The 25,744-nt window shown below is 38.0% G+C and overlaps 3 protein-coding genes across 3 annotated transcripts; all 3 read left to right on the forward strand.

Annotated features, from left to right (window-relative positions):
• The first annotated feature begins 131 nt into the window (after positions 1-131).
• On the forward strand, positions 132-11,274 carry espnlb (espin like b). Its single transcript, XM_057334574.1, has 10 exons — positions 132-425; positions 654-844; positions 3,525-3,711; positions 3,879-4,061; positions 4,147-4,278; positions 8,033-8,155; positions 8,246-8,390; positions 8,545-8,666; positions 9,268-9,441; positions 9,535-11,274. The coding sequence occupies exons 1-10, from the start codon at positions 132-134 to the stop codon at positions 11,011-11,013; spliced, it is 3,030 nt and encodes a 1,009-aa protein (XP_057190557.1). The 3' UTR covers positions 11,014-11,274.
• Positions 11,275-13,274: 2,000 nt separating this feature from the next.
• Positions 13,275-19,677, forward strand: rab6bb (RAB6B, member RAS oncogene family b). Its single transcript, XM_057334786.1, has 8 exons — positions 13,275-13,491; positions 15,524-15,582; positions 15,662-15,715; positions 15,804-15,909; positions 16,052-16,167; positions 16,430-16,519; positions 16,736-16,802; positions 17,466-19,677. The coding sequence occupies exons 1-8, from the start codon at positions 13,422-13,424 to the stop codon at positions 17,528-17,530; spliced, it is 627 nt and encodes a 208-aa protein (XP_057190769.1). The 5' UTR covers positions 13,275-13,421; the 3' UTR covers positions 17,531-19,677.
• Positions 19,678-20,614: 937 nt separating this feature from the next.
• aire (autoimmune regulator) lies at positions 20,615-24,764 on the forward strand. Its single transcript, XM_057334739.1, is given in 13 exon segments — positions 20,615-20,761; positions 21,219-21,393; positions 21,468-21,614; positions 21,883-21,948; positions 22,048-22,161; positions 22,234-22,380; positions 22,592-22,760; positions 22,976-23,042; positions 23,166-23,297; positions 23,517-23,638; positions 23,783-23,855; positions 23,930-24,013; positions 24,129-24,764. Coding segments are annotated over 13 exon segments (1,521 nt in total). The 3' UTR covers positions 24,207-24,764.
• The last annotated feature ends 980 nt before the right edge of the window (positions 24,765-25,744 follow it).

A 25,744-nucleotide genomic window follows, 5' to 3' on the forward strand; every position in this document is an offset into this window, starting at 1 on the left:
CTTGTCCACTCCCTCATCCCTCTCCCATGGACATCTGTTAGCAAGCTCAGGTATCATTTTGGAGAGAGAGGGATAATTGGGTGCAGCCCAGGACCCCTGCCACTTTTGTTGCAGGCTGGCTCAGGTGCAGTATGGTGCTCCACAAGGCCATTCAGGCAGCTCGTGAAGGGAACGTGGAGGCTCTGAGGGCCCTGCATGAGTCCAGATGCCTCAGTCCGACCATCACGGATGCTCAGGGAGCTTCACCCGTTCACCACGCCGCCCGCTGCGGCCAGCTGGACTGCCTCCAGTTTCTGGTGAAAGAGGCTCATTTACCCTGCCACATCCGCACCAAAAACGGAGCGACGCCTGCTCATGATGCTACTGTCACAGGGCATGTACGGGAGCTGGAGTGGCTGCTGAGACAGGGGAATTGTGGGATTGAGGTGAGTGCCAAGTGTATGAAAGAGAAAAAACACTTTTGACAGCTGGATTGATGATGTTTTTAAGGATGGTGAGTCAATGTCAATTTACTTTACTGTCAATGATTGATGAGCAGTTCACACAGTAAAGCAGCTCTTTCATTAGTAGCAATGACAGTATAATAGAATCAGTGTGCCTGTAATTTAAACTACTTATGGGGTATTGGATGATGATTTTGTATCTGCTTACAGGATCATGATGGCGAGGGAGCTACGGCCCTGCACCTGGCTGCCAGGTTTGGCCACGCGGAGGCAGTGCAGTGGCTGCTGTCGGAGGGAAGCAGCACTGAGGCGGAGACCGACTGCGGAGCTCTTCCTCTTCATTATGCCGCAGCCAGTGGAGACCTCACCTCCCTCAAATTACTCATGTCTAACTACCCGCGGTGAGGCACACTAAATTGATCATTTAAAAAATTATAAATATTTAGATGTTTGTACGCTGAGTTTAAACGCTATACGGTTCATAAAACAGCCGAACAACACTTAAAGTCCCAGTGAAATTATAAATGACAATGCCTATTTTTTCATGAAATATTGCCGTGTTTATTGTAAATAGTTTATCAATGTGGGTCACTCTCTTTTTAAAATTTGTGTGCCCTCAGTCTTCAGTTAAAATCTGAAAATGCACTTCCTTCCTGTAATGACTATCCATCTTAATTGACGTGTGTTAGACGGCTTGGGCGGAGCATCCGTTAACTTCTCCCCTTCAACTGTCAGTCTGCTGCCAGCTCCATTTCAAAATGCAACAGCTGTTTTTATACCTCCAATCAAATCGCAGAGAAAGATGAAAGCCACGCCCACTATTTTTCTCATTAGAAATTGCATTTCACTAGGAAATGCGTGAAAATACGGAAGATAAAAAGATCGCAACTTCTGGTTCACAGGGACTTTAAAACCGAAGTTGGATAGATGCTACTGGGCCATTCTATAATTGTAGGAACATAATGTAGCCTACGTGGGATATATTGTTAAAGGTCTGGTTAAACGCACATCTGCCAATCTCATATTATTCTTGAGTACCTATAGAGTAGTATTGAATACTTCGTATCTTCGAAGAGTATTTAGTTTGATCGCGCCGATTGCCAACAAAACACAGACATATGACTTTCACTCACCGCATGTGGTTCATGTCTGGCATCTTTTAGCACTGGGACCGCCCCATCTATCAGTTTCAAACAATCTGCAAATCCAGCGCTATATCCACCATTAACATCCATCACTGAAATGCCGTAAACAAACAAACACACCTCAACTTCTATCACTATCGCAAGAGTAACGAGCTGCAGCTGCAAGCCCACAGCGCAGCCAATCTTGACAAAGCGCACCTAATCTTGATGGTAGGTGGTCTTCCTTAATGTTACGAAATGCTTTTAGTAATGTTAATACATTTTCAAAACCAGACGTTACTTCGGGGTTTGTGATGGGGAAATATCCCAAATCCGAGGTGTCTTGAACGCAGCATTATATCACCTAAAAAAGTATGGTATTTCGCTGTCTGATTTTGAAAAGTTGCTCATCTTCGCATTCAAGCATTAAAATGACCTCAAATACAAACACATTTTGCTCTCATACTTTTGTCTGTAGTTAGATTAGATAATCATGCCATTTGGGTGTGTTTCTCCAAAATAAGGTGTTTTTTGTGATACACCTTATGTGTGTCCGGAAGACCATTGTCAAATAAGTTACCCACTGGGAAAAGCCCTCTCAAAAAGGAATGGTTTGTCCTAATTGTATATCATTTGCATAGTGTGATGTCATTTCCTCTATAGATGAAATAGAACAAAGTCCTTTTTTTAAACAAAAGATCAAGAGTGGACTCATTGAATGTCAGCAGTTACACAAATATTGTGACTCTAAATTCTAACAAGAGATTGCAGTGCATTTATTTATTCATTTACCACACCCCTTAATCTAAAGCGACTTATAAATGAGAGATCATTTGACATTTTATCAATACATTAGAATTAGAACTTATGTTAGGTTTATGAAGATGTATTTCTAACCATGCCATATGCATATGTTGAGTAGGCTTTAGGCCCAATTCTTTTAAATGTCAACTGAGTTATTATCAACATTGTTACTCAGTTAAGTAAAAAATATGAGGTAAAGGTTTAAAAAACTATTTAAAACCATGTAACTCTGAGACTAATAGAATAAGTACAGTATACGTATTTAAGGGTGTTATGTGAGGTTATGTTTGTGTTTTGGGAAAAATGTTTCCCATATTCAAATGCCATATGTACCCCAAATTATAGAATGACCCCACTATTAGTTATTTACGTATGTGACTTCTTTACGCGTAGGCAAAAGAATGTGTCATGCTTGGACAGGTAAGTATAGGCACAGTCAGTGTAGCTGTTAGAAGCTGCAGGCTGAGAAAAGGTCAACTAACACATGTCAAACCTGCCATCTCACTGTACCTTGTCCTCTATAATACATGAGGAGTCTCATACCTGCCACATGGCAGCAGCACCTGTGCTTATACTCTGCACAGCCACCAACATAATGATGCAAAAGAAAGTGTACCTCGCTCTAAGACCTCACAAAAAATACTTGCTAAAAATGTAACATTTTTAATAAGGGATTTGCATATTTTTGAAACATAAGGAGCAGCCTTTTGTGTCTCTGTATTTTAACTGGATCAGATGACAGAAGCCTTTCACAGAATTATAACCCCTTATAACACATGATATTTTACAGCTTAATGCGTAAAACTTCTGTAATCATTACATAACATAAAAGAAGATATTTTGAAGAACATGCTAGCCAAACAACATTAGACCCAGTTAACTTCCATTGTAAGGACACAAAACCACTGAGACATTTCTCAAAATATCTTTGTTTGTGCTATACAGATAAAACAGTCACTGTATACAGCTTTCAAACCACACGAGGTGAATAAATGATGATCATTTTATTAACTATCCCTTTTAATCTCCTTCACAGATATTTTTTATAGTAGGTACTGTATGCATAGCATATAATAATACTATAAGTATAACGTAGGGTATAATATAGTATACAGTATATCTTTAAGTCCCATAAAGATGTTTTTGGACTCAGGTATGTGGACCGTCAGACAGGAACTGGGGCCACCCCACTATATCTGGCCTGTCAGGAGGGGCATCTACATGTGGTTGAATACTTGGTGAAGGATTGTGGGGCAAACGTCCATTTGCAGGCCAAGGATGGCATGAGTGTTCTTCATGCAGCTGCCCACATGGGACACTATGCACTGGTGGTCTGGCTAGTGAGTTACAGCCGCTCTTAGCTAAGATTGTCTTTTGTCTATGGCATCATCTGATCAAGTGATGGTCGCACTAAACATCTTTCAATCAACAAATTCATAGCATATAATACAAATGATGTGATACAATGATCCCATCAATGATCCCACTGTCTGTTCTTGATCTTCAGGCCACTTTCACAGACCTGGACCTGTCCTGTCAGGATAAGGATGGAGCCACAGCACTGCACTTTGCTGCTAGCGAGGGCCACCATCGCATTGTGGATCGTCTTTTGATAATGGGAGCGAGTGTCATAAAAGACCACTGGGGTGGGACCCCTCTGCACGATGCAGCTGAGAATGGAGAACTGGAGGTTCCCATCACAAATATTTATACAGTGTAAGTAGTGTTTAAAATGCAGTCGCGCGGCTTTGAATGACAGACTTTTCTTCTTTCAGTGCTGCCGGGTGCTGCTGAATAATCACATCAGCCCACTGGAGAGAGATTTGGATGGCTTTACTGCAGCGGATCTGGCAGAGTACAACGGCTATCATGACTGTGCCAATTTCATCCGTGCCAGTGATGCTCATGTAAGATTGTTTTTTTTCTTCAGATTTCTGTTTGCACATTGTTTTCTTTTCATGTTTTTAAGTTTTGAAGGATGGTTCTTTTCATTCCTGTATTTCATTTGGCATAATATGGCACACCCTGAATGCCGCTGACATTAGTGTTTTGGTTCACGTCTCCCCCTACTGATGGCAAACTGTTACTGCCACCTTCTGGCAAACTTTATTACTCCACCCTGAACATATTTGTGCCAATACAATACAGCAGATCAACATGGCTGAGTAAAGATACACAGTAGAGGACTGAGTACACGTATTAAAGCACATGATTAAACCCGACTCAGTCGTGCACTGACCGTCATCACTACTTAAGAAGTGATGTATTATTTATGAGATAAAGGACAGGACATTCTTCATAGGAACATTCTGTTCAGATACCCCTAGTCTTCTAATTAATAAATCCATCATAATCTGATCCACTTTTTTATGTTGTTACATTGTCATGGATTCCAGGAACAATTCCAGGAATATGTCATTTGTGTCATGAAATCTGTTGTTGCAACTGGAAGAACGCCTGGTCAGTTTTTGTGCTGTCATACAATTAATATTTAAAGAATATAGCTGGCCTGAACTCAAAAGGGGGCCATTTTATGTCCTCCTTAAAGTCATTCACATAACAATGTCACAGATGTAAGGTCAGGAGAGTTAGCCGTGCCCATGAGAAAGGATGGGTGCAACACGTAATAGGCCCATAAAGTGTCAAACCCCAATTCTCCCTGGAAATTCACAAAATTAAGTACTTATATTTACACACTTAGAGTCACACATACGCTAAAGTTCAGTTACGTCATTAGTGCATAACTGAAGTGGAAACTATGCAAGCGGCATTCTTTTGATAGCATAACAGCGATGGCACAGCAGAACGATACGTCGGATACAGGCTGATTAGCAAGACACTTAGGAGTGTCTGGTTGGCGCAGGAGGGATCTGTGTGCTATCACTTACTCCCCTCTCAGTGTGAGCTCCAATGCCACGGGGGCGTCATGAGATCCACCTTCTCAGGTGTCAGAGGCTCGTAAATGCAGCAATGGGTTTGTCACATGGCATTTTGCTTCTCATGCTCAGTGAATATATCACAGGGCTGCAGAGAGAGACGTGTTGTGCCCCAGTTTGTATACTGACGCTGTCCTTGTTTACACTGGAGTGCACTGGTTGTTTTGTGTGTATTTTCCTAAAGGAAAGTGTGGGCACGTTCATTTTAGGGCTGTCAAATTAATTGCATAATAATACAGTATATGTCTGTGTACTGTGCATATTTATTTTGTATTTATAAACACAAACATACATATATTTAAGAAAAATCAACGTTTATATATAATTTCAATTATTGATAAATATAAATAACCACATCTAGATATTTCCTAAATATGCATGCATGTATGTGTGTGTTTATAGTTACAAAATGAATACGCACAGTACACAGACCATTATCTAAACAACTTCTGGATGTGATTAATCGATTTTGTCGGTTTTAAAAAGCACTTCATGTAACTGTTTTCAAAATAGTCAACCACCATGTTGTAGGTATTCATTTGATTGTATTTTAAAATATAATACAAGCTAGAAAGGTGGTGTCCACAGCTATACAAGGTACCGGAACAATTACCACAAAACATACAGTATGTTACAAAAAAAATTTAAAGGGTAAAAGTAAAGAACAAATATTGATGTCATACAATCTTACTGCAGATATAGCTGTTTACATTATTCCACTTACATATACAATATCTAATGATCTGTGAGTGAAGTGTGCTGACCCCTGAGCACTCCACGGGTGAGGTGCAGGTGATGGACAGCTACTGTCTTTATTGAGTGATGCTTGTTTAAAGTTGCGTAACAGCAGGACAGTTAGGTTAAGATAACATGATAGCTCATCAGGGACTAGAACTGTCTGTTCATGTGTAGTCACTATCAAACCCCGTTCTTTGATCTTGCCTTCTTGTACAACTGAGGTCATTGTCTTACCATAAATGGACACTTCAGAGGTGTGTGACTATACATGCAAGTGTTAGTTCAATAACAATACATATCCTCCTAAAGCACACACTGAGAGTATAAGTGCTGTGGAGGAACTTGTGGTACTACTACAAAGCCTTTAGAACCTTACATTTCTAAAGGACAAGCGTTCACCTAATCCCACCCTTTAATTATTAATACTTTACTATGAAGACCTCCCGTCCGAGTGAACTGCTTATAGGGCACTGATCCTTAAGCTTTTGGTCATTGGATGGCTGGAGTGATGATGTGAGTAAACAGAAACAGGCTGGACTCGTCACATTTGGCGGTTATACAGTACTTGTGAAGATTTGACTGGCAAAGGTATTTACATAGTTATAATAGTTATTTTTCTGAAATCATGATTTTTTAGGTGCTTCAAGAGTAATGAAATTTCTTTATAATTCTAAAAGACAGCATGGGGTTGTTTTTGCTCGAGGAAGAATGCGCTTTTGTTGGGTGTTATCAGTAATAGTCATAATATTTGTACAACATTTGTGAATAAAAAACCTGATTAATGGAATTTTTTTAAAATACATTGCATATAAATAAAGGTTAAAAAGAAGAGTGTTAAAAAACAAATGTTACCAAGACTATATACAGGAAATGAGGTTAAACAAACAAATATAACTATTGTAGGGCAAGTAAGAGATGATGTAATAGACGAAGCAGAAATTCTGAAATGTTTGTGTTTTGCTTGTACACATTTCTTGTTAAAATCAGAAAATACGGCATAAATATTTTTATTAGATTGAATGTTAAATACTGTATGTAGTACTTCAAGCCTTATTTAATATTTATTATGAAATATTACTTATTTAATATCTTAGATATGTTGCTGGCATTTAGGGCTTCATTCAGTACATGACTGTTCCACAAATTTAAAATGATTACTACTACTGTAAATTATGGCTGTCACAGTTTTCGCTCAGATCTTCACTACAAGATCATCATCATCATGGCCAAAACAAATGAACAATAATATTGTTGTGATATCTATTGAACTTATTTTTATAAATAAAATAATGTTATCAATCAACCTCATTTTGATTTAGTCTATTTTGTGTTTTTTTTGGCCAATGAATCACACTCAAAATATGAGTGTTGGGAGGTGAAGAGAAAGTTTGTAACTGTTATGGCTCTTTAAAGCTAAATTTAAATATTGTAATTTGCTATTAATATTATATTGATAATCATGGCTTTTAATATTACAATATTGTCAATAGGTATGTCATAAGACCCCTACTGTAAATATGATCAAATCATATTCTCATGGTCATCTCATATATATTAACGCATGTATACAGTCAATTTGGCAAAGGTTTCAGTGTAGCTTTCCAGCCACTGTGCTGTATGGCATATACAGTACGTATATTAAAAACACACACAGAGAATTCTTGAGGGTTCATGAGTGCCCATAAGAGAAATCAATCACTGCATTTCCAGGTATGGGTCATTTGACCCGTCCTATCAGATGACTGATCTCTATAGGCAGTTTTTCTTCGCTAACAAAGTGGGAGGTCTGCTATACTAAACAGTTTGAGCTCCTGTTTCACTTTTCTTGTGACTTTGTACTCTCATTATAAGCTTCTGGCAGATCCTGGTGTACACTGTGTGTCCAGGCTCGTGTTTTTAGTAATTTACCATTATGAGAAAATTGCAGTTTAAATTTATTGCATTCTGAGTCAGCCCCGAATTACTCATTGCGTTTTTTACTCAACAGTCTGTAGATGGTTTCCCTGCACCAGATGTTTTACTTATAGAGGAAGAAAGGACCTTATTTAGCACAACTGACCCCTACCAGGATATTAAGCACCTGTCCAATACCAGAATGGACAGCATCAAGGTGATGATATTTAATGACAGACTCATTTTATACAACAAACATGACAGGATTCGATTATTTTTAATCACTTTGTTTTGGTGTTCCTAGCAGCCGGTGAACGAGGTGCCTCCCCAACCTCGACTCTCTCCACCAGACCCGGATGCATCATCTGCGTTCCCTGTCTCCTCACAGGGCAACAGAGCTGGGTCTGGAACCATTCAGCACATGCAAGTGGCCTCTACAGATGAGATTACAGGTCTTTTAGCACTTTTCTCAGTTGCTAACTATGATCATTGCACAAATGTCTGTTAGATCTCGATTTGTCAAAAAGGTCCATGTCCACCAAAATACAAAGAGAGCGTATTTTTAAAGTCATCTCATTTCTTTCTTTATCTGGCGGAACTGTACAGTTGTGACCTCATTCAACATGAGGAAACATGTTGAGGAAGAGCAGACAATTCTTTCCAACAAATCAATGAGGTCGTTGAGACAAGCAGGGATCACAGCCATCTTCACTGGACAAGCTTTTAATGTATGTTCTACCTCAACACCATTTATTCATTTTTTATTAGCAAAATAAGTCATTTTATTGAAGTTAACATGACATTGAGTTTATTGTTAATAATGTTAATCCAAATAATGGAATGTTTGTGTAACTCAGAAATTGTATGCTGGTTAATGTTAGTGTATTAAAGGGATAATTCCCCCAAAAGTGACAATTCTTTCATAATTTACTAACCCTCATGTCATTTTAAAACCTTTTCATACTTCTGCAAAACATAAAAGAAGATATTTGGAGAACATTGGTACCCTAACAACATTGTATGGACACAAAACCATACACAAAGACATTTCTCTTAATATCTTCTTTTGTGTTCCACAGATGAAAGGGGTCATATAAAGGTTTTAAATTACATGATAGTGAATCAATTATTTTCATTTTCGTGAACTATCCCTTTAAAGGTAATGGCAATAATAGCAAAAAGCAACAGATTTAGAAGGAAATCACTATGTTATCATTAGGTGTCACTGTCAACTGAACTTTTAAGTGAAAATGTTTCATTGTAACTGAGATGACAGCATTGTCATTAGTTCTGAGTAATTTTTCAACATTGTTATACATTTGTTTTCAGAAAGGAGAAAATGAAGATGTTTTGCTTTCAGCATTGAAGGAAAACCTTGCTGACATTGATTCTCTGATCCCTACTCATGATGTGAACGGGAGGCCCATTGCTGAATGGAAGAGGCAAGTTATGGTGCGCAAGCTTCAGGCTCGACTACAGGATGATGACAACCAGAGCATAAAAGTAAATATTACCCAACCATTGCATTTCATACATTCTTTTAACTGAGCAAATTCTACATATAATACAGGATTGCGACTGTTTCACATTACACAGGATGAGAGTAACAAGTTTGTGGAAGTGGATGGTTGGAGGTACTCCCAAGCACACAATGTCATTCTGGGTCCCTTTGGCGAGTTGCTTACTGAAGATGACTTGGTCTACCTGGAGGGACAGATTGAAACCATCTCCCTTCAGAAACGCTGCCAGGCCTATGAGTTTGAGCTTAGCCGACTGGCAGAGGAACTCAAAGCCGTCCTTCCCGATCCCATCATCAATATCATCGTAGATACGGAGTGCCACCAGCGACCGAAAGTGGGGGAATCTCTGCCTCTTCCTGTGTGGTACAATCGTATCTCAAATATCGTGAAGAGCATGTCCCTGCTGCTGTCCAACCTCTCAGAAACAAATGGAGAAGACGGCATCTGTAAGATGCCAAACACAGATCTTGCGTCAGTCTTCACATACCATTCAGAGAGGCGAAGTTGTAACAGAGGAAGAAGGCAGAAGGTTGAACTGGAGATTCAGCAGTCAGGAGTTTCTGTAAAAAATTTGAGATCAAACTTTGAGAGTCAGCTGGGTAACATTTATCCATTTGCTGGGCTTATAAACAACGCAGCTCACTCAGACCTAAGGCAGCAAAAACTGTCTACTTCAACAAATTGTCAAGAGCAGTCTGCAGGGACAATCCAAAGCACCGGCATAAATCACGCTAATGACAAGGGCATAAAATGCAAACAGACACCTGGCAAAGATTCAGCTGAAGTGATAGAGACAACCTGCTTGCGAAAGGAACGCATTGTCGTGTTATTTTTGAGCCATTGGAAAAAGTCTGCATATGCAATATCAATGAGAGCCAAAATGAAACAAGATCTTGAGAGCTGTTTGACAAGTGAAGCAATAACCGCTCCAGTCTCCAAGCCAGGGACCAGATCATTGTATCATCTCTACAGGCAGAGAAGTGCAATAGACAAGATGATTGGCAATTGGAAACGTGTTGCCTCTGGGGTCCCTTCACGACAGATCCGAAGCCTACAGAGAAAGCGTGTGACCTACTCACCCGAGCAGTTCCTTCCCCGCGTGAATGGTGCTCCTGTTGCGTATGACACCCTGACTCTCGAGCTTTTTATGCTCGGTTACTTTCACATTCTCGAACAGGACCTCTCAGCCGAGGAACGAAAGATGAGGCACCTGTTATGCTTTGAAGTTTTTGACCATGTAGGGAATTTTCCTTGGGAAACAGTCCGAGAGTTTCACCGGGCTGTCCTCAAGGATATTGAGGCTGGGAGACGTGAGTGGAAAGATGGTTTTGAGCACACCAAAGCACAATACTTTGGGAAAAGAGAACGTGGGACGATCTGTGCTGAGGTCACGCCGAATGTCATAGGTGAAAATCCCATACTGGAGGATGAAGGACGTCCCAGTAGAGATGAAAGCAATGACTTCTCAATGTTTTGTAATGATGAAATTTGCAAATATATTGATCGTAGTTTCACCTTTTGGAAGGAGAAAGAAGCAGAGTTGTTTGATTTCTGAAGTTTGAATGATGTGATAGCGATACTGAGCCGCATTTAAACACAAACAAATGCTGTTGAGATATGTAATAATATGACAACCAAGCCAATAAAATTAAGTTACAAGCTTTAATCTCAATCTGCAAGAGACTTACTTTTGTTCAGTGGTTTGTAATGAAACATCTGATAAAACTTAAATACTACATATGCATTATGATCAGGACCTGGCCATATACGTAAATGCCCTACAACCATGTATTTTGATGTGTGCTTTATTCTTTAAATGCCCATTTATAAATAAACGTTGATTTTTGTTTGAACATTGCTGCTTGACAGGATTGGTCTTTTGGGTTACAGAAATGCTCTTTTTAATTATAAATCACTTCTGTATCCTTATAACTTGTTTCTGTTTAACATTTTCGCATAAGAAGAAACAGAAATATGACCTTAAATGCGAAGCATTAACAAACATGAATGTTGGTGGGGGAAATGCATGTATGCCCAACCCTGAGAAACTGATGAAACATGTATAAGCTACACTGTAAAACTTTGCTGTAGTTTTGCAGCAGGTTTGCCTGTAACAATGTAGATTTAATTTACAATTTTGTTTTAAACATAAACTTACCTTGTTCTTATATTTTCTTTCATTAAACAAGACTAAATATATTATGTTACTTTTCTTGTTATGTACTATAAATGTTTTGTAATTTATTAAGTTTTAAATGTTTTTACAAGAAAACCAAACAAAAATGCTCAGGAAGAATGTCATTTTTGCAGTGTATAGCCAGTAATGAGACCAGTGTCATGATTCTGCCTCATCTTGTCATGTCTGTCTTGATCTTGTGGCAGAATCACGGCAGGATCCCCTGTTTCATGTGGAGGGGGGCGTTTTGGCCCTTTTGGCCTTCCACATGAAACAAGAGGTTCTGCCATGGCTCTGCCACAAGATCAAGAAAAGCAAGACAAGATGAGGCAGAATCATGACAGACCAGTCTCTTCTTGCTCATTTTGAATATCAAAAGTCAAAGTGTTTTAATTTTGGTTAAAGTAAAATTTAACTCAAATTAAAAACAGTACTAATAGGAAAATATTAAGTAGTAATCAAATCTACAATAAGTTACTGGCAAAACTGCTGCAAAATTACAGCAAAGTTTTACAGTGTAGAGTGCAACACTCATAGTATCACAGTGGTATTGAACAGTATGGGAAGAAGGCTGAACAAGATTAATAAACATTTATTGTATACAGATCACTACCATGCCTAAAATACCCAGAAAAAATACACTCAGAAAAATAGAAAAGACTCCATTTTAAGAAATAACTCTTACTGACATATCTGATGCTTTTCTCTCAGCCTTCAAACAACATTCTCCTTCTGCTACCGTAGATATTAAAAAAAAATTCAGACAAAGACAATAATTCAGAATTAAAAAGAAATTAAAATATTAAAAAAACTGGCAAAATATAAAATAATTTTTATTAAGGTCCATGGTTTTGTGCAAATGTTCCATAAGATGTATTTTAGTAATATTGTAAAAAAGAATTAAGAAACATTGGTAAACACATAAATACATTTAAATTTCATTTAATTTGAATGAACTCCTCACTGTTAAGACCTTGAGACTATAATTTGATGCACTGGAAAATGAAGGTTAACAGATTTATATCCACAGTGCATGCTTGGATGATACATTGGGATCCCAGTTACATAACTCTTTGCAGAGCTGTTCCCTAAAGAATGAATGTTACATGAAATGTTAAAATATCCTGTCAGTCTGACTCTGAAGTCTGGACACACTGGGTAGTGCATATGTTCTTGACACATAAGAGGTGTGAGCTCGTTTTCAAAAGCTCAGGTTTTAAAGCTCGGGTTCTGGCCTAAATTGTGTAAGTCATTTTCAACTCTCTTCCTTTACTGTCCTGTTTATATACCGTATTAGTTTACAAGCATTCAAATTATACAACAACCCTTGCTTATCACATAAATGGGTCATGTAAAAGAACATCGATTTATAGTGTTTTGACAAAACACATTAATATTTAATTGTTATTAGCACTACTTGTATTATAGGCTCCGCTATAAAGCTTATTAGTGCTGAATGCATTCCTTACAAAAAAAACATCTACTATCAAATTGAACAGAATAAAGGGGATTAAAACGACAGAAATAAGTGCTGTTGTACACGGATGTATATGGCCTGCGGTTTAATGTGAGAGGGGAGCTCACGAGCAGTGTTTCCGTAAACACTCAGTGATATCAGACGGGCGTAGCGCCTGGCATGCGCATGCGCACTGGACAGAGGACTTGACATCGCGGAGCAGTACTGCAATATCCATCGATTCGGGACCGAAGATTTTCCATCTGCATTCTCGCAAGACTGGTGCCACCTGTACATAATAATCCATTACAACTCTGTAACAAAAGCAATCATGTCTATGGGAAGTGACTTTGGGAACCCTTTACGGAAATTCAAACTTGTTTTTTTAGGGGAGCAAAGCGGTGAGTCTTTGGGTTTGCCACGATCGGGTTTAACGAACCCATTAACCTTTCGACACATGCATGTTGTACGTTACATTGTATAATGTTGGGTTTTCATGCCCTGTTTGTTTGTGGTGTTATTTCGGAAGAGCTCATATTCTCATTGATTTCCTGTCAAACAAGTCGGTTGCGTGTTTTTGATTAGTCATGAAAATGTATTGCTATGCAGCGTCATTAGACACCAGTAAAAATGCATCTGCAAACGTGTCGTAACGTGTGTTATCGTAATTTAATAAAACTCAGAAAGCACGTATTTGATTGTCAGTTGCGTTTCGGATTGGAGACGGGAGATCTGATCATATTATTGATCGCTCTTTTTCTAGCGCACTCTAAATAGCCCGAAACAAATGACATATCTGAACTAAATTAAATGGAATACGCATATATGGGTGTTTTGTTTTGTTTTGATATATATTCGCTTTTTAACATCTAATGATTTAATATCTCATGACACAGAAAGGCGCAGAGGCTTTGCATTTCCCGTGTGTCTACTGGAGACACACCCAGGTTGGCAGTCATCGTCTGTGGGATCTTTCAGCACAGCAGAAATAAATAAAAAATGCATCATTTCATGAATTGTCATGATCTAAAAGAGCAGTCTGTGCTTTGGGACTATATATATCGTGGTTTATTCATTTTGCTGGATGGGTGTGTTATCAGTTTCACCGTCGGTGTTTGTGATCAGATGTAATCAGACAGGGATTTGAGATCATGTCTGTAATATGATGACTGGACATCCAAACATTGAAAATAATGACAATGACATTGTATCACAGGAAAATGTACATTTTTATGAAACGCTTTTAGTGCATACATATACGATGTCTGGCAAAACTTGGCTTAGACCTATGGTTATATCTTCGTTATTTACTGCTGGCATTGAGAAAATGGACAGTCAGTCGTACATAAGGCCTGCCCTGTACAGTATAAAGGAGCGCTGGACTAGATTAGATGAAAATCATTTGAATTACAAATATTCATAGCAGAAATGAAGGTAAAATGACCGTCAGTACCAGATCACTAACCGCATATTATACGTGTTATCTTCATGAGGATGGAATCATAGACAAACACTGCTAACCCTGCTGGAATATCATCACATTTCCCAAGATTTTATGATCAGTTAGGGTCAGAAGACCATTTGCTTTTTGCTGTCCATGGTCCTGAACATCTCTGGTGGTCAGATTAAGTTCTTGTTTAAAGACATTAGCAGACCCACCTCCTCCTTCTATTGAGGCTGTAGATGAATGGAGCCATTATTCCCTCTGATTCTATGAGCTCTAGGATAACTATCAGCATTGTGTTGTTTAAAGATTTAAGCATCTCTGCTTGGCCTGACAAACAGGCCTGACCTGACTGGTGTGAAAGAAGCAGTCCTATAGTGTATGAAATGTGGTTTAGGAATTCACTGTGACAATAGCTTCATGAACTGCTGCATTTTTTAGTGTGTCCTTAAAGTGATATTTCACCCATAAATGAAAATTCTGTCATCATTTATTCAGCCTCATCTCATTTCATACGTGTTTAAATTACTTCGTTCTGATGAACACAGAGAAAGATATTTGGAAGAATGTAAGCAATTTTCAATTAAAATCATTGACTGCCATAATAGGAAAACTTAAATGGTAGTCAAAGGTGCCCTAAACTGTTTGTTTTCCTAAATTCTTACAAATATCTTTCTATATTTTTTTTAACAGAACAAAGAAATTTAAACAGGTTTGAAACAACCTGAGGGTAAGTAAATGATGACAGAATTTTCATTTTTGGCTGAACTATCCCTTTAAGTATGCGAGTCCTTTTAACTCTAAACAATGGTGACATCACATTTTTGGTGTAATTCCTCAAGATCTAGAATGTTACTGTTATTTGAAGGATGGAAGGGAAGGCTAAAATCATTATCAATAATAACTCCAGCATATGTGATATATTGACAGTTCTTTATGAAGTGTAAATCAAAATCTGAAAGATTTTCTTCTTTCGGTTGTTTTTACAGTTGGAAAAACATCGCTGATAACAAGGTTCATGTATGACAGTTTTGACAACACTTATCAGGTATACTATCACGCACTTATGTTTACAAAGAGTCCTTTATCTTTCTTATACATCATTTTGACATTTTGTATCATTGCAGGCGACTATTGGAATTGACTTTTTATCAAAAACCATGTACCTGGAGGACCGAACTGTAAGAAGCATCAAATCCATTAATAAAACAGATGCATTAATCAAAGGGTATCATTATTTATAAAAAATATGACTATCCTTTTCTGCAGGTGAGGTTACAGCTGTGGGACACTGCGGGGCAGGAGCGTTTCAGGAGTCTCATTCCGAGCTACATAAGAGACTCCACAGTGGCTGTGGTGGTGTATGACATCACAAGTGAGCCACAGACGCACACACGTGCATGAGACTTGAATCAACAGATACTGTTTTGTCGACTGATTAGGTTTCTTACCACGTTTTGATATTTGAATTTAATCTACACCACCCCAGAGTGACATTTTGTCCCGTTTTCCTCCAGACATCAATTCATTTCAGCTAACCTCCAAATGGATTGATGATGTCAGAACAGAGAGGGGAAGTGATGTCATCATCATGCTGGTGGGCAATAAAACAGACCTTGAGGAGAAGAGGCGAGTCATTTAAATGTCATGTAAATGTCATTTAGCTCCTGTACTTGACTGGTAAAGTGTGCCGCTAACAATGCAAAGGTCATGGGTTTGATACCCAGTGAGCACACGCAGTGACAAAATCTTTAGCTTGCATTATTTAAATCATCTGCCAAGCGATTAAATATCCTTTACTGTATATATTGTTATTGCCACTAATATACAGGCTATAATGGCAGATTGTTACAGTGCGTTTATTTATTTTTTAATGTATCACACGTAATAGGCAGATCACTATTGAAGAGGGGGAGCAGAGGGCTAAAGAGCTGAATGTGATGTTTATTGAGACCAGCGCGAAGACCGGCAGCAACGTTAAACAGGTGAGTCTAACAGCGCTTCGTCATCCGGTCAATGGCAAATGGGCTTGATCGAAATCAGTAATTCAATTGAGCTCATGGCCTGTAACATGACACATGCAAAGCTCTAAAAAGATTTGATTTGGCCACTGAGCTCGTGCCTATGGGCCTTTAGCTGTATTAGTCCGTAATAAAAAAAATCTCGGTCTAATTCTATTTGCTTTCTGTTTGGTTTAACAGTTGTTCCGGCGAGTGGCTGCTGCTTTGCCAGGAATGGAGAGCTTGGATGAAAATAACAAAGAAGGCAGTATCCTTTAGCACATTCTACCTGAAAGGTGATGCGTGTCATTGTTTTTTTATATTAGGTAACTAGAAGTAAGCCAATCATAGCAAGGTGACTTTATTTTTAAATGTAAATCATTGCTTCAACCAAGGTGTGAGTGTGAATCGGGTGTTTACAGTTTAAACAAAATCTATTACCAGAATCTTAACAAAGCTGTAAGACAACAAAGATGATATTTAAAAGCACATTACTCTATGTTTACTGTTGAGCAGCTCCCTACTGTTACCCCATCAAGTGCCTCTCGGTTTTTGATAGATCTCGGAGCTTTGCTATTCCAAATGTAATACATTTAAAGGAATAGTTCACCCAAAAATGACCTGTCATCATTCACTGTTCCAAACCTGTATAAATTTCTTTATTCTGCTGAACACAAAGGAAGATATTTGGAAGAATGTCAGTAACCAAACAGAACATTTACTGCCATAGTAGGGAAAAGAAATACTATGGGAGTCAGTGTGGGGTGAGATCTGTTTGTTTACTGACATTCTTCCAAACATATATATAATATATGATAACAGAATTTTCATTTTTGGGTGAACTATACCTTTAATAAGAGTGATTTGTTGAAAGCTGTGCATTAAATGAATAAGGCAAAAGTACATTTTCTTAACACGTAACCTCTCTCAGTGATCGACATTAAACTGGACAAACAACCAGATCCTCCGGCCACTGAAAGTGGGTGTTCCTGTTAGTAGAAAGCAGTTTGGACCTTCATTTAACACTACACGCTTGTTTTTGTTGCTTCCTATGGGTCCACGTCCAGTTGAACTTTATGATCGGATATAGGCTTTTTACATCTATCTGAATGGGTCTGATATTATACTCCTCAGTTGCAAGAAAAATCACTGTCAGTTCAATTGCCAAAAGAATATCATAGATAATTCCAAACGACTAGCTAACAGATTCATACGAGACAGGAAGTGGCATGTGTACCATCATCGGACAAAAACATTCAGAGTGGATTATCAGTTGTTATGTTTTGTATTTTTGTACATTACAAAAGCACTAAATGCCTTCACAAAAACTAATAAGAAATAAGAGGAACGTCAGATTAACTGTCGTTCGACTATAGCATGCATGTAAGACAACTTTTAGAATCTGTTATGTCCTTTGGTCCATACACATCAGTAGTAAAGAAACAATTATTGAAAAAGAAAAAAAGGAGAAAGATCCTGTAAAAAGTCTCAGTGTGGGTCTGTGTGTATGCTGTACATCCTACATTCTAATCCAGTAGCAGGCCTCAGTGAGAGGTGTGCACGCTCTGGCTAACCTTTAAAGTGCGGTGGCACTGTTGCAAAGAACCAATGGATTTTTCTGCTAGCTTCATGTATACACCTTAGATCCGTACTGTATTGTATATAGTATTTATATTATTGTGAACATCCATCATCTACTGTAGACGTGGTTTTTGTTCACCTGTACAAATATTATTTTCTTTATTTTAATATGAAAAGGGCTTCACTCTTGTTTTATTTCTCTCACCTGTAGCCATACACTGGTAGTGAAGTATTCTATTTGATTTGGGCATTTTTTTTGTTGCCTTATATTGTTTTACTGTTCCAGCAGGGTCATTTGATTTTTAAATGATCTTTTCTGAAGGCGTACTAATAATCCCGTTACACCCCTCAAAAAGGACATTTTAATATGTAGGTTGATTTTTTTCTCAACAGGAATTTAGAGAAAGAGACAAAAGTGTCATTTAGATTGAGGTGAGGAAGGTGAATTTGAGGTGAGCCTTAGAAACAACTGGATTGTCATTTCAAATACATGCACTTTGTTCTGGGTTCTGACAAGGAAATGTATTTCTTTTCGCATCGTAAAGTGATGAAACAGGTAAATGATTGTCATATCTCTCATAAAGCCTTTCTGGTAAGAAAGCAGATGTCGAAATTCATAATGTTAGCTAGAGGTGAAAACTGCTTTTTCTGTAATGTCTTCACCTCGACATTTTTAAAACAGCGCTGAGTGGAAACAGAATGTACAATGTTAGTAGTTAACTCGCAATGTTCAGGTTATTGCAACAGAAATGTGAGTTGTTTACGAATCTGTGTGTAAAAATATTATCTTGGATCTTTTAACTTTATTTTTTGTTTCGTATCTTAAATTGTTTACATAAATGCACTGAGTAACACCACTGACTGTATAGAGATTCTTGGATTCATTTAGAATATATTAAGCGTTTAAAATATATTTAATTTTGGTACCAATAATTTATTAATTTGAACAAAAATGATGAGGAATTACTGTGACTGAATTGTTGGAACTTACAGTTGACTTTAGCTTTGCTCTGATACAAACTGTGGATTTTTAAATGGGTCACCGATATTAACTTAGGGGTGGAGCTGAGGTAAATGAGTTTTTCATTGATAGGTCATTAGTCATCTTTTACATTTCTCAAGCCTCCATTTCCTCTTGTTGTTTGCTTTGTCATCTTTCACTTTTGTACACTAGTTGTGCCTTCTGTTGTTGTGACACCACAATGCAAAGCTTTCACTGTATGGCTATCTGAGAACACATGTTTTAGACTGAGGAAAGGTGGTCACTGACAGGTTGGCCAGGCAACCGACAGATTTACAACATTGTGTGATATTCATTTAACGAAATCTTGTGTTCACGTGGTCAAGCGTTGAAGCGCTACAGAACATTCTGATGTAAGGGGAAGGATTTATGTAAGACCTGAAAAAATGTTGCTATTGAAAGTGCTTGAGGAGGTCGGATCTGTCAAAGATGTTGCCATAGGATTGTGTAAAGCAGTGTAGTTGGCTCTTTATTCACTCTGTAAGGACATTTATGAGCATGACATCTGTCTGAAAAAAAATCAATAAAATCCATGTCTTAATACTGTCTGCTGTTGCATTTGTTCCTTATCCACTCAAGCAAATGTAGGGGATGAATTTCTAGTTTCACAAATCTATCGATTCACTCTTACCTTTTTCTATATATATTAATAAAATGCAGGAGAATTAATAAAGAGAAATGCTATGTCGCATGTTTTAATATGAAATGATAAGTATTAAAGCTCTGATACTTACATAAGCATTACATTTTCACATAAATCGAAATGTCGATTCTGATTCCCACACATAATTACACATGACAATGACATGCATGAAAGACTGAACCACCCGAGATGTAACTATAATGATGCATATAGACTGGGATCCCCCATACAGAGGAAACTTCAGTCCTCAAGAGAGACAGGTGAGCAAAGGTAAATGGCTCACATGACTTAGAAATCGTTTCTTGCTTAACTGTGGACTTTCCAAACCATACCAGACAAATGGGCCTAAATGAGAAGCAGGTATTTTTATCTTGGAGGCTAGTGTTTCAACTGATTTTTGAAAATAGAAATCAACGTGACCATTAACCGCTGCATGATCAAAGGTCTCATGAATCGATGGCCCCTAGAGGACAAGGAGCACAAGGGCAATTTGTCCATCATTTATACATAAGCCATGCTGATCACCGATTGCATCGAACCAAATATAAAGAACGCAGGAGATTACAGGCTTCCATTTAGAGCTAATCCCCAGCATACATTGTAAGTACATTTGTTTACAATAAGAAATAACAGGTAGATTTATTAAGCAGTGTTACTGTCTCACTAATGCTTTAATGACGCTTGCTGTGTATTTTACCTTTTATTATTTAAGAACAATTAAAACTACAGTATTACAAAAAAGCCTTTTTAATAAACATGCTCTGTGATTTAGCTTTTTTCATCTATACTCCAGCACTTCAATAGCTGTTGGTACAGACCACTGGTTTCTGTAAGCATGTCAAGGGTAGAAGGTTACGGAGAGTCTGACCTGCGCTTCCAGCTACGAGCATGTAGGACTGAGATCGCCATGGCAATCCATGACCCCTTCCCACTGCTGTACGGACTGGCCGATCATGACATCATCTCTGAACAGATCCTGAAGGTAAACGAGATCACACAGGTCAACATTTTTCTCTTTTGCATTTTGACACAAAAGCACTATTATTATAAAAAATAATATTCATGTAAATTATAAAACAATTATATTATATATTATATGTACAATATAATTCATTGTTATTCATTTAATAATTAATTCATTAAATAAATAAATTATTATAAATCTTAACATAACTTTTTTGGTTAAGATGTGTTTATGCTCTAACAAGATGAATGTATACTTCTTCTGGGGGACATACAAGGAGAAATATTTACTGTTTTCCATGTAATTACAATGAAAGAAATTGAGCTTTTAAGGCCTTTAAAAAAAGAAAAATCACTATAAGGGGTTTATTTTCTCTTTCTCTACTTTTGTGATCCACAGAAAAGAAAAAGCCATACTGCAGGTTTAACATGTTTTTAAAAGGCTTTTCATTAATGAATAATCTAATCCTTTTAAGGAGACTTTACAGCGAAATAAAAAAGACGGCATCCACAAAGCTGTCTACTCCCTCCTAACTTTACTACTGGATCGGGATGTTGCCATCCTCCAGGCCTTCTGGAACAATCTTTGTAAAGAATACAACAAGGAGAGTTACCCCAAACTGGAAATTCTGTTTATCAACCTCCCCAAAGGTACAGTTATACAGGTACACAGGCAAACGTCAAAGTGGGTTGGAGGAGATTGTGATGACAATCTGATTTGGCAGGACTAAGGCGGATGGTCAGACACACAGAGAACCCCAGGCTTGAGCTGCAGGCTGGTAGCCAGACGGGCAAGAAGAAGGGGGTGGCAGAAAAACAGCTATCCCATCGCCCTCATCACTACACCAAAAGAGCCTTACCCTCCAGCTCAGGTATGACAACCAGCACAAACAAAAAGCCATTATTCACAGCTCAAATAGAAAAATAAAATGATGTAATGGTGTTCAATGCAATAAAATAAATCAACTTTATAAATAATCACTGATCACTGCCAGCACCCTTGCACAACATTCTCATTGATGTTAGCATTATTCATCACTTATTTTATACTATTATATATTCTATACTATTTAGTTGTATTACTACGCTTATCACAATCTGGCAACCACGTCTAATATCTATATGGGTCAATTGTTCCAGGAGGCAAAGGAAAGTGTATGAGGAAAACAGACGGTGCAGCACTATCTCAGCTCTCGGTGGGAAATGGTAATCACGTGTTTGTGTAAGCGTTTGTGAAAGCGTGTGGTTAAGACGACAGCGTTGTAGCTACTAGAAGAATTAGGTTGACAAATGTGCTGGTTGTAGGAGTCCAGGCTGTCTCTACCTCAGTCCAGCGGGCCGTGACCGTGTCCACCAGCGACCGTCCTACTGCATGCGGGACAGTGGAGGGGATTCTAATCCAGCAAGTCATTGAGTCTGGTGAGCTGACGGACAGTGATAAACCTCTTTACTCAGCTCATGCTTTGATGTCTCAGCTGCCTTTGTCTGCAGGAAGTGCCAAAAAATGCATCAAAGTTGGAGGAGAGTTTTACTCTTCGGGCAAACTGGATGAGGCAGCTGGACGCAAGACACAGACCGCACAAAACTATACTCACCAGCAGGGGGAGCCAAACACCAGAGCTATGGATGTAAGTGGCCAACAGATAACAAAAGAACTAAATTATTAATGTTAAAAGAACATTTTGTTCAAAGAAATTCTAAATAATATATTTGAAATTTTATTGTTTTTGTGATCATTTTCCTAATCCTGAGAATAGACTTTATTTTCCTAGTATAATTTCTAACTAATTAATTTTTGAGGATTTTTTTGGAAAACCGAACAAATGAAATATGAATAATTACAAAAACATGCAGTATCTGTGCTATATCATCATGATAGAAGACATTGTTTTTTAGGTCGGGCATAATGATGATGAGTGTGCGGTGTGTAAAGATGGTGGGGAGCTCATCTGCTGTGACGGCTGTCCTCGTGCCTTTCACCTCACCTGCCTGATGCCACCCCTTACCTCCATACCCAGGTACACAGCATGCTACATGTGACCTACATGTGAAACCAACAAGTCATTATTAAAAAATAGCACAATAGTCAACAACATATAAAAAAACATGACACTGAAAAATAGAGTGGGGGTCAAAAAGTCTGAGACCTTACTCATATTATTTTCAGTGTGATTTTAGATGTTTGGACCCCACTCCTTATCAGTCTTACATCAAAATGTGCTTGTTTTTTTAGTGGTACATGGAGGTGTCAGTTATGCCACAGCAACAGAGCCAATGAGAGGCCATACAACTCCTTGCAGGTAAAACATGGCAACATAATTATTATAAACTACAGATGGTTATATACATACTAGCACTAATAACCACTAAGTGAAGCAAAATTACTTTTAGTAATAATGGTAGTAGTAACTTCTCTTTTTTAGCCTGCTGTTCATGTTCCCCTGACGGAGACAAGCTCCAGCTCTGCTGTGGACTTTTCCTTCTTCTCCTCTTTGTCCTCCACTTCACTTTCCACAGTCACAGGAGACAAAAGTGCTCAGCCCATGGGCCTCCAGGTAACCCTTTTATGTGACTCAATGAGAGACACAGTGACTTAGAGAATGAACGGGATAAGTGCACAGCCACCCCACTTGTTCTTACATCCGCTACTTAAATTAAAGACGAAATGATTCTCTTTGGATGAACTGGTAATTTTTATCCTTAAACCCTGTAATCCCTTATTATAATATCCTATAATATGGATAATTTTGAGCTTGATGTTTTATTTTTGTTAGTCTGCAGATGGTGAAATTTCTGGTGTCAGGATAGCTTGTGGAATTTGCTACCTAACTCGAGGAGAGCTGATCACCTGCCCCCAGTGCCTTCAGAGCTACCATTCCCACTGCCATTTCTCAAAGTAAGACCTTCCCGATGTTTCATTCACACTTAATGTATATATTTACTAAACGTACACTAACATATGGCTTTTGTTTTTCTATTTTTTTACTGTAAATTCTACCTTGTTTTGACGCTCAGTCCTTCCCTCTATGTATCTTTTCAGTGGAAAGACTAACTGTAGGAATTGCTCCAGGAATTGGGGTTCAGAAAGTGAAGCTTCATCCAACAGTCTTCAGGTATCCCTTATACACAAAACACTGACGCTTTTAAACCTCTGGTTGCACAAATATGGGTCTTTTTATTCTCACAGATGAACCAGCACATAAGTGATCAGAGCTTAGCACCCACAGAGCAACTGCTGAACAAAGATGAAGTGGACTCTATAATGGGGGAGGTAAGCATTTATAAAAAAATAAATAACTAATAAATAGATGCAACACATGTGTTCCAAAAAAAAGAAATATAGATGCATATGATACTTAACAGTGTATTTCTCTTTATAAATGCAGAGCTCTATAGATGGAATCCTGCAGTGGGCTTTCCACAACATTTCACGCCCCATCTCTGAGTCTCAGGGCTATTTTTAGTGAAACAGTGAATTCCAGAAATCACAGAATCAGATTTCTTTGCAAAAGATAGGCTGGTTTAGACATTAAATGTTAACTTCAACTAAAAAGGGGGTGCAGTTGCATTGTTTCATTGTCTCTCCCACAAAAAAATGTATTACCGTAATTAAAAGTTTTGTATGACTTTGTCAAAAATAATGATGATTAAAATAACTTTGCAATACAGTATATGCATCAAAACAATATAAGTATAAATATGTAAATACACAAATAGTCCCATACAAGTGTAATTTAAAGATAAGCTTCAAATGCAAGACACGTTTAACCAGCGTAATCTACTAAATCTATTCACAAAGAGGACATTGACCTGAAAAAGTCTCCTAGTATAAATAATATACTAGGAGTATATAGTATAAATATAATACCCAGGCTGGAATGAAATATGTAACACAGACTTTTTATTCTGTAATGTCAACACGAATCCAGTAACATCTACTGTAGACAATAGTCCAAGCCTAGATAAACTGATTTCTGTTTCTTCATGTAAAACGTGTGGCCATTCTTTAATAAAGATTCTCAAGCCTGCGATCCCTCTCTTTGCTATGTGTGTGTGTCTCCAAGTGTTCCTACGCGGCCCTTCTCTGCTCTTCACAGAATAGTTTTGACACATCCCAAGGAATGCATGGTCTCCAGCCAATACTGTCAATTTTCCTCTTCGGCCCCCTCAAGAGACAAAAGCAAGAGAGCGGGAGAGGAGAGAGAGCATTTGGAATGTTAATGACAACCATGTGGAGCTCTTGGAAATATGCTGTTGCTAATGTCAACGCATTATGTATGTCAACACAGAGCAAAGCTTCTTGTTTGCTTTGATAGGAATTCGTACAAAAACAGTAAAAAGTGAGCAGCGTACGAATTCATCAGAATCTCAGTTATGGGTCTTTTTTTGTCTTGGTCTGTAAAGTGTGTAAAGTATGCACTCTTTAGGCAGCTGGTGTTGTGACAGGCCAGAGGCCAGACATATTTGGAATGGTGCAGGGTTGCTATGGCTACCTGTTCTTTAAGACCCAACAAATAATGAGCGGGAATGTATTACGTTGGAGGCTAAAACTCAGCAGAGCATAAAGGAAAATGTTTTTATATGAGAAGACGTTAGGCAATACAGGCTGCATTCATCAACGAGACTTCAGAATACACAGAAAGCTGGGTCTGGTTTTGTTCCCGCAGTGCCAAGACAGTTCATATTTATGATGTGTTGGTTTAAGCTGTGTTTAATCTTGTTTTATGTAGCAAAGACATTTTATATCCTTTATGTTTTATCATTGTTTGGTCATGTCTGAAAGCGGTTCCAAATTTCCATCTGAACGTCATGAAAGTGTAGATAAAACATGAAGTTAAAGACCTTCTGAATTGCAGTTGGACATTTTGTATATTCATGTAGTTATTCACATCTGAGATTTCAAATAGCTTTATCAGTATTTTCAAAAGTTTTTATGGCATTTATTAATCTTGTTGGTTAAAGATGTGAAGATAAGAGTTGACTAGAGTCAAACAGCATCATT

This window comes from Triplophysa rosa, linkage group LG5, assembly GCF_024868665.1.
Source record: "Triplophysa rosa linkage group LG5, Trosa_1v2, whole genome shotgun sequence".
In the NCBI taxonomy this organism is placed as follows: domain Eukaryota; kingdom Metazoa; phylum Chordata; class Actinopteri; order Cypriniformes; family Nemacheilidae; genus Triplophysa; species Triplophysa rosa.

What these genes read in the sequence shown, in the direction of transcription:
- espnlb (XM_057334574.1), top strand. Translation starts at nt 132, where the DNA reads ATGGTGCTCCACAAGGCCATTCAGGCAGCTCGTGAAGGGAACGTGGAG. An exon ending in CTCATGTCTAACTACCCGCG is followed by an intron (nt 845 to 3,524) that starts GTGAGGCACACT and finishes TTTTGGACTCAG; the next exon opens with GTATGTGGACCGTCAGACAG. An exon ending in TCACTGGACAAGCTTTTAAT is followed by an intron (nt 8,667 to 9,267) that starts GTATGTTCTACC and finishes ATTTGTTTTCAG; the next exon opens with AAAGGAGAAAATGAAGATGT.
- rab6bb (XM_057334786.1), top strand. Translation starts at nt 13,422, where the DNA reads ATGTCTATGGGAAGTGACTTTGGGAACCCTTTACGGAAATTCAAACTT. An exon ending in TGTACCTGGAGGACCGAACT is followed by an intron (nt 15,716 to 15,803) that starts GTAAGAAGCATC and finishes CCTTTTCTGCAG; the next exon opens with GTGAGGTTACAGCTGTGGGA. An exon ending in TGAAAATAACAAAGAAGGCA is followed by an intron (nt 16,803 to 17,465) that starts GTATCCTTTAGC and finishes AACCTCTCTCAG; the next exon opens with TGATCGACATTAAACTGGAC.